Raw genomic sequence first — 13464 nt, forward strand, 5'->3', positions numbered from 1 at the left:
ATTCTCCAATGTGCCTTTTTCCCCCAAAATATATTGACTTTGTTCTCTGAATCTGGTTTTTTTCCACCTCACAGCAGCTGTAATACTCCGGCGTATTTTAGAGAAACAAGGGCGAACTGAGCCTTCCAAAATAAATGTCAGAATTTGGGAGAAATAATATGTTATAATTCTGCCAACATTTTGTTTTTAGCCTGTGATTCATACTTCGAAGTGTTTTTCTCATGGCCTTCACTGTCTTTCAGAATACTGACTGAAAAGCTTCATGTAGTTTATCAATGACAACTCAAGCTTCCTCTGAGCAGACTGCTTCACTTTTATTTAGAAAAGCAGATGTAGAAAAGTTTCATAAAATATTTTATCATTGGCACATTTTCTTTAATTTAACAAAGTAAAAAAAAACATCTGAGAAGAACTGGAAAAGGCAAATGTCACCAAATATATCCAGACTTTCATTACAAACTAAATATTTAACAGCTTATAACAAGATAGAAATAACATACATTCATAGTCATACAGTGTCTCCAGTAAACCAGCCAATCAGAGCAGAGATGCTGCTCCAGAAGATGAAATGCATTGTCACACTGCCAGGAACAGCATCAATATGTCCTTTTATTCCTAACAAAACAGCTGTTTTTTTTTATTTCTAATCATTTAGTATCGTATTGTTTAACGTCACTGCTGTTGACTCAAGATTTATTTTGGAGTCTAAGATTTTATTTGACTCATTTCCTTTCAGCTTTTATCTCAGATTCAACCAATAAAAAGTCTCAAAAGTCTCCTGATGAACTGCTGCATCCTCTGGAGTCCATGCAAAACTATGTCAACATTGACATAGTTGTAACATTAATAGTGAACCAGTAAAACACAAATTGGTCAAAACAGCGTGAAACATCAGTTGAGTCACTTTGCTGAGTCAGCGCCTTCTGAAAAGCAAAACAACGAGTCCAGCAGCATCACAACGGCAGACGAAACACACAACCACAAAACAAAGATAAGAAATTCCACTCAGTCCTACCAAATGAGTCAGTCATCTTCAGCCTCCAGACGACTTCAGGGATCACAAACACTGACGGATCCTTTTCCAACATGAAGTCCTCCATTACATCCAGTTTACATGTCCTGTTCATATTTTTGTAATCACAATCCTGATAAATATCACCATCATAGATCTGTTTTACAATCCTGAAGCAGATCAAGACGCTGAAGAACTTTCATTTAATTCGAGGCTGGTCGGCTCCAGGTCCGGCTGTTTTTCAAGTTTGAAGATGATGGCATCGAAGAGGAGGCACAACTTCCATCCAAGTCAAATAGAAGTCAATCATTTGACTGGTTGGATGTCCTCATGACAGGATGCCTTCAAACTCTGGTAATCCTTCAAGACTTGTTTATTCGTGTCACTGAAGATAAAAAAAAAGAAAAGAAAAAAGAAAGCTGCGTCTGCACTTTCAAACCCAAACGAACACTGAAAGTTGTAAGAAAACCAAAGAAAAAATCCTCAAAGTCCTGCTTCTGCATTTTGAATTTTAGGATTTCCAAAACAATACACTCCCCCTCCGTAGACGGACAGACTGACCGACGAATCAAAACCCCATCCGAGACTTCTTCTTCTTTGTTTGGGATGCCTGCGACAGCCCCGTGCGACCCTGTGAACTCTGGGAGAAGGACAGAGGCTGGGAGAAACTCAACCAGGTGTCCTGAGACAGACTCGCCCCGAGGTTCCTCTGAGAGAGAGACTGAGAGCTGCGGAGCTGAGATGAGGAGGCCGTAGGTGGAGGTGTGGGCTGCACGGCGCTCCCTTCTTCCAGGAAATAACCGTCATGCTGCGAGGGCTCGTCCTGGAAAGGGACGGAAACAGCTTCATCAGTACAGTATGAAAAGCATCTCGTTTACGTCTGTGTGTCAACAAACAATGTTCTGAGTATGAAGATAAAATTATATGTTTGTGTTTTAAAGGCTCTTTCATCCTTGTTCGTCTAATGGTTCCTCTCCCTCCCTTCATTTCCTGTCAAATCTATTGTTTCCCTGTTCACTGTCAAAATAAAGGAAGAAAAGCCATCAATGGGCACGACAGAACTGCAGGATATGTGGGCGACACTGTAATCAGTCTGGTCTAATCTGGAATTTGTTAGGCTTGACTGGATTTAGGCTGTTAAACAGTAATATCTAACCTTTAGCTTGTTATTGTGCTAATGTTCATTGTGTACCAGTTGAAGGGGCTTGTATACTCCTCCAGACGTGCCTGTCAGATGGTCAAATAGCTTTGGAAGCCCCCTCCCCCCCTCCCCCACAACTTCCTGACAGCAGATTAGGGAGACTGTGCCTCTGTAAAGGTCCAGCCCTGACATTCAAACTCACTTCACACAGTGATTGGTCAGCTGTGCAGACGTGAGAAAGGAATCAGGGTTTCTCTCTCTCTCTCTTGCTCTCCTTTTTCATTCTTGACACAACTATTCATGTCACTTTTTATGTGACAGAAATAATGCGATACTATGAATGTCTCCAGCAGCATCTTAACAGTTAGAATAAGATGCTGCTGTTTAGTAGCCGAGGCTAACAGGAAGTCAGTCTTTGTGTTGTCTTATTCAGAGGTAGCCTGTCATGAACTAGCCTGGTTCTAGGTCTCTGTATCACTGCCCACATCTCCATTCTTTACTATGACCTATATAAATCTGCTGCTGTGCTCGTGGATGGAGAAACAATCAGCCAATCAGAGATTTGTGGGCGGGATTAAACATGGGGATGTCATCTTTCTGAGGCAGCAAACAGATGGACATAGCTGTAAACATTCATCTTACAGAAATAACTCTTCAATTGACATATTTAATCTATCGTCATGACAAATGTTGTGTTAACTGCTCCTAGCAACGTGTACCACAGCTCCTGTGTCTACTGGATGGATATGTTGTAATCATTAGTCGCAGGCCTACATGACACGTTAGTGAACACACCATGTCTCTCTTACCTGTGGTGCGAACAGAGAGCTGAGGTAGTCCTCTGCTGGACGTTTGTTCCTCCTCTGACTGACCGGTGTGGCTTCAGGTTTGAGTGTCTGGGACAGGGAGGGGGTGCGGGAGCCGCTGGGAGTCTGCTGATCGTGTTGTTTATCTTTGGTTTTCTGAGGTGTGGCGGTTGGCGTGGGAACTGGAGTGTCAGATTGCACGGTGGTGGGTGTGTCGGCTCTTGGCGTCCCTTCCTCCATAAAGGCCCGCAGCTGGGACAGCGGCCCCGTCCCTTCTGTGTCCGAACTCGCCCTCTGGCTCGCTGCGGAAGACCAGCCGGTGGAATCGGAGAAGTCGTCCAGCTCCGACTGGTAGCTGAGAGACGAGGTGAAGCTCCCGGACAGAACCAGGCGTCGGCCGGCGGCTCTCTTCGCTTCCTTCTCCCTCCTCCTCTTCTTCTTTAGAGCTTGCACCTTCTGCTCCCTGTTCAGGCCCAGCTTGTCCTCCCACCACGCCCGCCACGCCTCCTCCCCCTGCCAGGAGATGGTCAGGCGGTGGCTGAGCTGGTCGGTCCAGTCTTCTGTGTCCACCAGGTTTGGAAGCGGCACCGTATCCGCGGGCCCGGCGGAGATGGCGCGATTAAGCAGCAGCGAGCGGTTAGACATGCACGCTCTCAGATCACGCCTCAGGCTCTGCACACGCTCCTCCTCTGTCACATCTCTCATTTTGTCATCGGACGGGTGGAGGACGTCTTCGGTCGTGATTGTGAAATGCGGCAGGCGGTGCGGGCGGGGCTTCTTCTCGCGGCTCTTGTGCATCAGTTTCTGGAGCCAGTGTTTCCATGTGACGAGAGTGCCGTCGCTGAGCTTTACTGAAGTCTGCTGCTCGGGGGGATCGACGTGACTCGAACTGCCGGAGCCGCCGACCGTTTCCTCCACACTGCCGGGTTCCCCAGCATCATCAGCTTCATCTTTACTCACCTGTCCATCTTTCGCACCTGCATCCGATCCATTCACCTCATCCAGCTCTGGATCATCGTTGACGACGACCTGCAGCATTAATTTCTTCAGTTTTCGTCTTTTCCTTTCTGATTCTGAATCCTCGGAGGAAGCGTCAGAGTACACGTTCTCTCTCTCTGGTGTTTCAGGCACAAACCTCTGCATAGTCACACCCTGAGTCGGCCCGATTATGTCCTCGTCGCTCGATGTGTCCGTTACCACCGGCTGAGAATCTGGCAGCGTCACCTGTGACGTCGGAGGTTTTTCTGCTGTTATCTTGCCTGATGTTGTGGCATTTTTCAGTGTTGGTTGTGGCAGTTTTTTGGCTTCTTGTTGAGACAGGGGTTCATCCTCAGCTGGAGGTTGAGAGGTATCCGGCTGGTCGGGTTCAAGGACCTGATAGAAAATATCTCCTGCCTCTGTGAGCTGCAGGATGCAGATACACTCCTCACCACTTCCTTCTCTTCCTCCTCTCTTCTGGATACAAGTCAGACCTGACGACAAACAAGAAAGTTGAGCCACATCACGTGTGTAAAAGGATTTTTTAACAGTCGGGTATATTTTGTCAATTATGAAGAAAAAAAAAAGCCTTTGAACTCCACAGCTATCTGATCTATGTGTTGTACATGACAAGCTAGTGCTTCATATAGTCTGAGTAAAATCTAATGAAATCTAAATTTACTATAATTGAATACCAATCTGAGTTTCAGACCTTCAAACACAGGAACACACACACCCACACACACACACACACACCCACCCAAACACCCACCCACACACACACACACCCACACACACACACACCCACCCACACACACACCCACACACACACACACACACACACACACACACACAGAGCCCCGCGGCCCCTCCGTACCTGCGGCAGGTGTTGACAGTCTGTTGGTTGCTGTGTCCAGGCGGTGAGGGATCTGGACAGGAAGGTGTTTCAAACTGTCTTTGGGTCTGAGCAGAGCCTGAGGAGGACCTCGACTGAAACAGGCCTCCGCTCTGCCTCCTGAACACACACAGACCCACACACACACACACACAGTGTTACACACAGACATGAAGCTGAAAAGCTCTTTTACAAATGATCCAATATGCTGCAACATTTAGGACATTTAACACTAACTGGTAGAAAATTGTAAGTTTAAAACTGACTCTAAATGAATTAAAAATGAACAACAGGATTCCAATGTTCATTTGACTTTTTACGCCGCCCCCTGTGGACTGACCTGAGTACTGCAGCATTGTAATTTCCTGGGAACTCTGGGAGCCAAGCAGGACCTTAGTGGTTCCGGACCCGCCCGCCGCTGAGCCAGAGGAGGCGGAGCCAGGGAGGACGTGACAAAACATTGGCGGGGACTGCATCATGTGGTCCCACTTGAGCATGGGCATGCAGGGAAAACGCTCATCCATGATGTAGGCTGAGTGCTGACATAAAGAGAGAGAGAGGTGTGAGCTTTTCGTGCGACACCCGGCAGGATGTGTTAGCTGGACAGGTGTTTAGGTGGGACGGTGGTTCGACAAAACTTTGTGAGATCACGGGAATCAAATCTGATGTCATTTTGACCGACACTACCTCAGGTTAAAATGAAAATAACACCTGGTGGCAGATTGTATCAGCTGTAGCTATCTGATGTTAATGCTATGAAACCAAAATGAAACTGTTGTCTGGTTCATGTGGCATCTGTACTCAACAAAATATTGTTTTGTAAATGAAACTGTGTTTTAGTAGCTAACAGGTCACGTTAGTTTCAGGAGTCAGAATCTACTGGATTATATTTCATTCATATCATACAAACAATTGAAGCTGATCAACTTAAAGCAGCAGTGTGGGACTTTTGTCTCCCCCTTCTAGCAGTGAGAGTGATTACAACAACACTGTGGACATGTGCTTACTGTACGTCATCACCTACTCGCTACTGTTGCTACTGTAAAACGGTAGATGAACTATTTTGAGCGTCACACAACCCCTGTGAAACCACTCTGTTCACTATCAGAATTTGATCCATTCGGTCTGATGACATTTGGAAAGTCTAGAAGCCGTACGATTCAATTAAATTACGATTAAAGTATTTTTATCACCATTCAAGTTAGCAGAGAGCTAACTGGAAGTTAGCCAGCTTGGCTGCTGCAAGTCTCTAGTGCACATGCTCTGCCCACACAGCATGCACAGTATGTATCCATCCAATCACTGCAGGAATGTCAAACCCAACATCAGATTAAAAACTCTGTACATTATGGAATACAGAGAGGTTTATCTGGCAGTGATAGGCTTAATCAGCATTGTGTGAACTCATTTGGCGTGGGCTTGAATGTAATGGACGTTCATATGTTTAAGTTCTGCACTGCAGGTTTAACAGTTCTGAATCGGGACCTCCAATATCGGAGCAAGTGGCTCTTGAGAAATAAGGTGTAAAAGTCAACAGGCTGTTTCTGAGAGTCACATACATATTTAATCAACATTAATTAGGCTCCCACTCAAATCAGTTTCTGCCTCAATCAATCAATCAATCAATCAATCAATCAGAGGTATTGTCAGTAATTCAGAGGACTGACACCAGGCTGGATTTGAACGGATGCAAATTCAATAAGTGGATTTGCTAAAATGTTATGAAATCCCCGTTCTAACCGCAAAACCTCCAAAGACTTGGCAGACTCTATGAGGGCGGGAATCCAAACCTAAAAATGGATGCAGGAGTGAAGCACAATGTAACCCTGTCTGTGGCCCAGAGTGCATCCCATCATTCAAAATGTCTTGTTGTCTCGTCTAGTTTCTAAATGAAGCCCTGACACATCGTTAACTAGCCCATTTATATGATAATTTTAGTTCATGAAACAAAAAAAACCTTTATGTTCTATGAGTTGTTTGTTTTCCTCCCACAGAGTAAACTAACTCCAGACATATACTGGTGATACTGGTGTCTTCTAGTGTTGACATGCAGCTACTGAACTGAAAACTGGCTGAGAGGAATATTCAAACCCAAGACTTGTTTTTCATGGCTTCATCATTCCATCCACTGGAAATATTCTAGTTGTCTTCACTCATCATTGCATCAATTTAGACATAATTTGTATCTGTGGAAATTTCGAGATCTCTACTAGAATTTAAAATGAAATTTTACGGGTCTGAACTAAATATGGACAAATGCTGTTTGTGTGTAACGTGATGTTGATATTAACGTACCTGAGTGGTGATGAGGTGGTGGAAGGAGTGGACATCTCCCAGGTATCTGGTCAGGATGAGTCTCTCTCCACTCCGACACTCGGAGGTGTTGCTTATACGAAACAGAGTGTGATTGGAGGCAGGGCTCACCTGGAGGAACGGACGAGGAGGAAGAGGAGGGACAGGGAGGTGAGATAGAATAAAGAAAAAGGAGGACAGAAAGAGGAGAGGAAAAAGTAAAGGGGGAGAGGGCAGAGTGAGAAATATATCAACCTGGTGGTGGTGATAGAAGTCAGAGAATGACTGATGTCAGATGGATTCATTCTCTAAGCTGGACAGAGTTTCATCTGCTCTGTCTTGTGTTGTCTGCACTGAAGTAGGAACTAAATTTGACACAACACATTAGCTTCAACCTTTTGTCTCACCCTGATGTCAGAGAGCTCCACCCCTGTCCTGTCAGCGTACAGCATCACCCTCGGGTGGGCGGAAAACTCGCACCATCGCCAAGATGACTTGGCGTTGAAATACAGGTTGCTGTCCTCCTCCCGAATCTTCTGTATCCTGACGGGGCAGAGTTAGTTTCAGCTTGACTTATGACGACAGACTTTCAGCAGATAAAACCTGTTCAAATAAAATCTGTGAGGTCAGTTAACACCTTTTCCTCTCTAAAACAATCGACAGAACGTCCTCACCCTTTGCCCACGGTCCACAGGTTTGCTGTTCCGCTCTCACTCACCACCAGAACTTCACCTAAAACATGAGGACTGACAACACACAGCAGAGAAGACGTTCATTTAAAACCTTAACTTCCTTTCTGTGACCCTTCCTCATGGCTGCAGAGGGGGCTTGAACCCTCGCTCCGTCCTGGTGATCACTAACCTGACGCTGACGCAGGTTGCCACCTCTTTGGTGTTGACCACCTGCAGCAGACGAGGTTCGTTGCTTTCACTGAATCTCCAAACTCCACACAGATGATCCGACCGCACGGCAACACAACCTGCAAACATACAAACATGTTTCAATGTCTAGAAAACCACAATGGGCTCCTGATGTTTTTAAATGTTCTCTTGTTCTTACAGTCGTTGAGGAGCGAGGCCGAGCTGATCTGTCTGACGGGGCCTTTCAGTTTGAAGCTGAGCGGCTCGCTGCTGCTGGCGTCCACGCAGGAAGAACCTCCTCTGTGGTGCTGCAGCTCCACTGTGTGGAAGTCTGAGGTACTGTGTTAAGAACCAGAAACAGCAGGGACAACAGCACTCAGGGACAACAGCACCTCCACCTCCCTCATTATTATAAACCATAACGTGTTGTCAAGGAACCGCTTCACAAGATGTGTCTGAATCTTATTGGCCTTGCCTGCATCAGAGGATTTTAGAAAGACTGACATTCAGCTCTATTTGATTATTTGATGTCAATAAAGTAATAAAATAAATGAACTGGGTCAGCACTAGTTTTCTGTTCATTAAACCTTTGTCTCAATACTCCGATATGTTGTCTACTCCAGCTGCAGGATACTGAGGCGGTCCAGTCCTTGGTTTCCAGGGTAGAGGAGGCAGCCACGCTGAGAGCTGCTGCTGCTGCTGCTGCTGCTGCTCTGGGAGAAAGGGATGAAGGCCAGAGCGCCTCCTGTGGCTCCTTCAGAGAACAGCAGGCGGTCTCTCTGCTCCGTCAGCTCCTCGTGCAGCAGAGCTCCAAGCAGCTCCGGAGGGATGTCGTGCACGGTGTCTGACAGCAGGACGCCGTACGCCGCCATTGATCTGGAGGAATACGTCTGCTGGCATCTGGGGGAAAAAGACACACGATGACATAAAATCACCGATCACACGACCAAAGATATTTATTGATTTCATGTCAAATCTTCCCACATTTACAGACGATCACTTTCACACTGACCAATCGGGTCCACTCACATTTTAAGATTTAGCAAGTCCAGGAACTTTCTCACCTTCCACATGTTGATTGAATCTCTGCGATATTTCTGCAACACACACACACACACACACACACACACACACACACACACACACACACACACACACACACACACAAAGCTATCCTTGTTAGAACATTGTTTTTTTTTCTTTAGGGTTTTTATTTCTATTTATCTTGCTTAATACTTCATACTTAATAAAATTCAGTTACAAATGATGAAGCTTCCAGAGCTGAAAGCGTCTAAATTCTTATCTGACCAGCGTTCAAACAAACTATTAACTCACCTCTTTTTCTCCTTTTTTGAAGTTGAAATGTTCACCCAGAATTTCACTCATGCACCCGAAGGCGTCCTGGCAGTGATCCATGAAGAAGTTCTGCATCTGAGTACAATACAAATACGTTTTTTTTTAATAAACCTGATGTGAGGCTGCACAGCTCAGCTACATTCACACTGGTTCTATTATTTCAAAAGGTCAGAGAGTCCTGCGTTGTCTCATCTTCAGGAGGAATAAACAACCAATTCTGCTCTGATTCAGAGCAATTTACCAGCAAGAGGAGTTTATTTTTTAAACTTTTGGGATTAAGTGGATTTATCTTCAAACTAGCTGGAGATAAGTAAACACTGGAGTCACACACCATCTCAGCTGCTGTCATCAATAATAAACATCTTAAATGCCGGTGAGTTTATATCATTTTAAAGTAGATCTCTATGTGTATAAACAGTAACATCGCTGCCATATTTATGCCTTTAAATGACCTGACAAATGATGAATTCAGACTTTTTACAAATTGGCATCATTATGTAGATATTTCAGCATCCTTTTGATCTGTTTATTGCAATTAAATCACGGCAAAATCTAAGTTTATTTTGGGTTCATTCAGGCTGAGCTTCAGTAACATCACCACTAGTCAGTGCCTGCTGTTGCTCTCTGGCTGTTTGAGGCAAATAAACACAAATCATCCTGCGGTCAGACTTGTGCGAGTAATGCAAGGCGTTTGGTGTGTTTGCTGCACTGCTATGTTTTCTCCAGCAGCCATATTTCACACTCAACAGTTGCCATGGTAGCCAGCACACCCTGCAGAAGAGGGGAGAGTGAGGTGGGTGGGATGGGTACTCAAACCAGCCCTCAGCCCTTTAGACAGGACGACAAGGCTGCTGTGGTGCTTGATGCTTGTGGTGTTTTGATCAAAGCATGTCAGATGTCTCTAAGTACGATTTAAAGAGATAAATTCTACCTGGATCAGGTTTTACTTTAAAGTCCCAGTAAGGAAATGAGTCTTGTATTTGCACAGTTCCAAATACAATGAACACAATATACACATTTTTTATGTGTTGAACTGTTGTACTCACATGTTCTGTGAAGTCCAGCGGATCTGGAGGCTTCGAGGACCAAAGGAAAGCTGGAAAAAATGTATATGGTGTGACAAACAAAAGAAAAGACACATAAAGATGAATTCAATAATATAAATGTCCGACTGGATTCAGGATGTTTATATGAAACAAATATGGTGAATTTTCTTCAGGATGATTTGATGAATATAGAGGAAAAAAATCTCAATTTTGTGCCCTTTATTTCTAAACTCATTTTCAAAATGTACTCTCTAATTCTTCTATGGATTGATAGATATTGAAACATTTTTGGGGAAATCTAGGTTTTATCAGAACATCCTACTGCATATTTGGGAGTTTATTTTGTCTCTATTTTTATACCAAATACAGTGAAAGTTTTTCATCTTTATTTATAACGTGGGAGTCGGTCCTGCTTCAGTGCTCCTGATCTGAAGTGCAGGGTAAACAGAGACTAATCTCTGAGACCTGAATAACCTTGGGTGAGGCAAAGGCATCTGTCTGGAACTCACAGTTTTTGGGAGACAGGAGGGGAATCGGCACCGGCTCGGTGTATCGCCATGTCTCCCCTCTGACCTGATGTCTGGATGTAAACGTCCAGCTGGAGAGAGGACCAGAGCTGCCCTGAAACCACAATCACACCAATGACTCCAGTGTATTAAGACACTACTGAACACAAAAACTAACAATGAACCTGAATTATCTTTAAACATTTTAGAAAAAGCTAAAACTATCTGAGCATAAACTTAACCAAAAAAAAAAATCAAGTTTGCAAATTGTGTAACAAAAAATAAAATAGAAAAGTTAAAATTGTATCTCACAAATTTTTATTTACTAGTCATAAATTATATTTTCATTATACATAACTTTCAATCAAACACACACACACAATGTATAATCTTTGTTGCTACTGTCGTTGTCCTGGCTGTGTTTTTGTTAACTCATGTTAATGACTGTCCATTGATAAAGATGGTACTTCTGAATTTTAGCAATACAATACTTTTTTGGTAAATATATTGCAATTAATTGCAATATATTTTCTGTTTAAACAATTAAAATCTGGGTCTGCTATTTAAGTCCTTGTCCTTGTGAAAAATACAATATAGTTAGTAATTTCACATTAAGTCTGGAAGCTATTATAAATCGTCCAATACATTTATAAATACACAGTTCACATATAAATACTACCATAGGTTTACAGTAATAGTTGTTCCCTTCTCATTAATGTGATCAGCAGCGTGCTCAGCTGACAGCTGACCCACCTGAGGTCTGACTCGGTCGTAGCAACCCCAATTTCCTGCACAGTGTTTCAGGACCGTATCCGGCGGTCCACAGTTGTAAAACGAAGGAAAAAGCTGCTGTGGGAACTGGTAATCCATTTTGTTTCTTATTAGCGAATTAAAATAGCCGTTTTCTGATGCTGTGTGTCGTTGTTCCCTCGCTCGTGTGTCTGGGAACAAGTCTGAACATGCTGTTCTCCGGCTCGGCTAATGCTAACTTAGCTCCCCAGCCCTCCGCCGTTAGCGAGGACAAATAAACGCGTTTCTCTTGTTATAATCATCATGACACACGTTCAGCACGTCACACAACAACTTGTCCACGTCAAAGCGACTAAGGTGATCCGAAAAGTCGCCGAAACGGTGGCAAATTTGTCCAAATTCCTCACTGCATCGTTTGACACGTGTGTGCATAGTCGCGACCTGAAGACGACAGTGAAGTTTGATACATTGAGTAGCTCAAACAAAACAATAAGACTTCCGGTCTGCCTTTATTATTGTTATTATTATGTACTTAATTTGTACCGCAGTTTTCATTTGTAGTGAATCTCAAAGCGCTAAAAATATTTATTTTACCGTTCCTTCTTTTTTTCTTAATCTTTAAAAGGATGAAAACAACAAAATATTACAGAAAAATGTAAATAAACTCATATGGGAAACAACAAAATTACTAGATAACGTAATATGAGTCGATGTTGCAATGAAAAATGAGAATTAAAAGTGTGAGACTATTATTGTCATCCATACTTCACATAGGATAGGGACATTTTTTCAAGAGATTCTGGCTGCAACAAACAAACAAAACAAACAAACAACTTTCAAAACGTAGTCGTCTTCGGTTTTATTTTGAAGGCAAAAAGCGCATATCGGATGTCTTGTTTCAGTTTAGGACAAAAAACCCCTCCACCTGCTGTGATGGATGGATGGATGGATAGATAGATAGATCTTTATTAGCAGGGGAAACCAATTGAGAGTAAGGCTGCATTCACACCTAATCAGGCGGTGCGGCCAAAACGCCAGTCGTTCCATTCATTTGAATGGGGGTAGTGCGGCTCGGCTGCGGCCGTTTTGGCCGCTGCGGCGCCGCACCGGACTGCGGCCGGAAAGTTGAGCCAGAGTCAACTTTTGGAGAAACGCAACCCGACGTCACTGCGGCTGAAGGCTGAGGTAGCCAATCACAGCGGGAGACCAGACTGACAAGAGTTGTAAACTCTGCCATGAGGGAGAACAAAGACGTTACTAGGACGTGGGGAAGACATTTCTCTTCGCTTGATAACGTTAGTAAAGTTAGACTTTGCTGTCGGCTTCCCGACTCATTTTAAAAAAAGACGAGGGAAAAAGAGAGAGAGAGCAGCTGTGGTCGAGCGAGCTAGAGAGTGAATGAAGTGAGGGAGCGCTGGTACCCACACACCTCCGCTCGACCCTGCGGCTGAACACCGCACCGCCTGATTTGGTGTGAATGCAACCTAAGGCTCTCGCTTCCAATGGTGCCCTGCAAATACACAACCAAAACAACCATATAACAAGAATCGTAAAAAGTGTAAAATCAACAATCTTTTACAAAGCATAAATACAATACAAACAAGGCAAATGACTAACAAAATACAGAAAACACAAAGAAAAAGACAGTAAAATGAGTACATTACACAGGGACAAAGCAGTCACAATTAAGAAAAACAAGAAAATTCATTATCATCGTTCAACATAATCTTAACATGTTCTAAGGATAAAAAATGGTCCAATTTAAAGAATCCTAAAGCTTATTCCACTTATGAGGAGTATAGTAGGTGAAAGCAGTTTTTCC

General features: G+C 43.7%; 1 protein-coding gene across 3 annotated transcripts; it reads right to left on the bottom strand.

The window, feature by feature from the left end:
- Positions 1 to 289: 289 nt before the first annotated feature.
- Positions 290 to 12095, bottom strand: taf1c (TATA-box binding protein associated factor, RNA polymerase I subunit C). Of its 3 annotated transcripts, XM_042395763.1 has the most exons (15): positions 11646 to 12095; positions 10896 to 11007; positions 10387 to 10436; positions 9320 to 9415; positions 9014 to 9081; positions 8619 to 8884; positions 8184 to 8315; positions 7986 to 8103; positions 7799 to 7870; positions 7532 to 7667; positions 7128 to 7256; positions 5173 to 5371; positions 4815 to 4952; positions 2963 to 4431; positions 290 to 1835 (listed from the first exon to the last, which is right to left on the bottom strand). In XM_042395763.1, the coding sequence occupies exons 1-15, from the start codon at positions 11760 to 11762 to the stop codon at positions 1581 to 1583; spliced, it is 3357 nt and encodes a 1118-aa protein (XP_042251697.1). In that variant the 5' UTR covers positions 11763 to 12095; the 3' UTR covers positions 290 to 1580. The 3 variants fall into 3 exon arrangements, with proteins under 3 accessions (XP_042251697.1, XP_042251698.1, XP_042251699.1); XM_042395764.1 differs by lacking the exons at positions 10387 to 10436; positions 10896 to 11007; positions 11646 to 12095 and having other exon boundaries at positions 9049 to 9081; positions 9320 to 9377; XM_042395765.1 differs by lacking the exons at positions 9014 to 9081; positions 10387 to 10436; positions 10896 to 11007; positions 11646 to 12095 and having other exon boundaries at positions 9320 to 9404.
- Between the last annotated feature and the right edge of the window lie 1369 nt (positions 12096 to 13464).

This window comes from Thunnus maccoyii, chromosome 19, assembly GCF_910596095.1.
Source record: "Thunnus maccoyii chromosome 19, fThuMac1.1, whole genome shotgun sequence".
Lineage (NCBI taxonomy): Eukaryota > Metazoa > Chordata > Actinopteri > Scombriformes > Scombridae > Thunnus > Thunnus maccoyii.

Coding starts and splice junctions, on each gene's coding strand:
- taf1c (XM_042395763.1), bottom strand. CDS start 11,762: ATGGATTACCAGTTCCCACAGCAGCTTTTTCCTTCGTTTTACAACTGT. Junction 10,437..10,895: donor CCTCCTGTCTCCCAAAAACT/GTGAGTTCCAGA, acceptor CATTTTTTCCAG/CTTTCCTTTGGTCCTCGAAG. Junction 7,871..7,985: donor GCAACCTGCGTCAGCGTCAG/GTTAGTGATCAC, acceptor GTGTGTTGTCAG/TCCTCATGTTTTAGGTGAAG.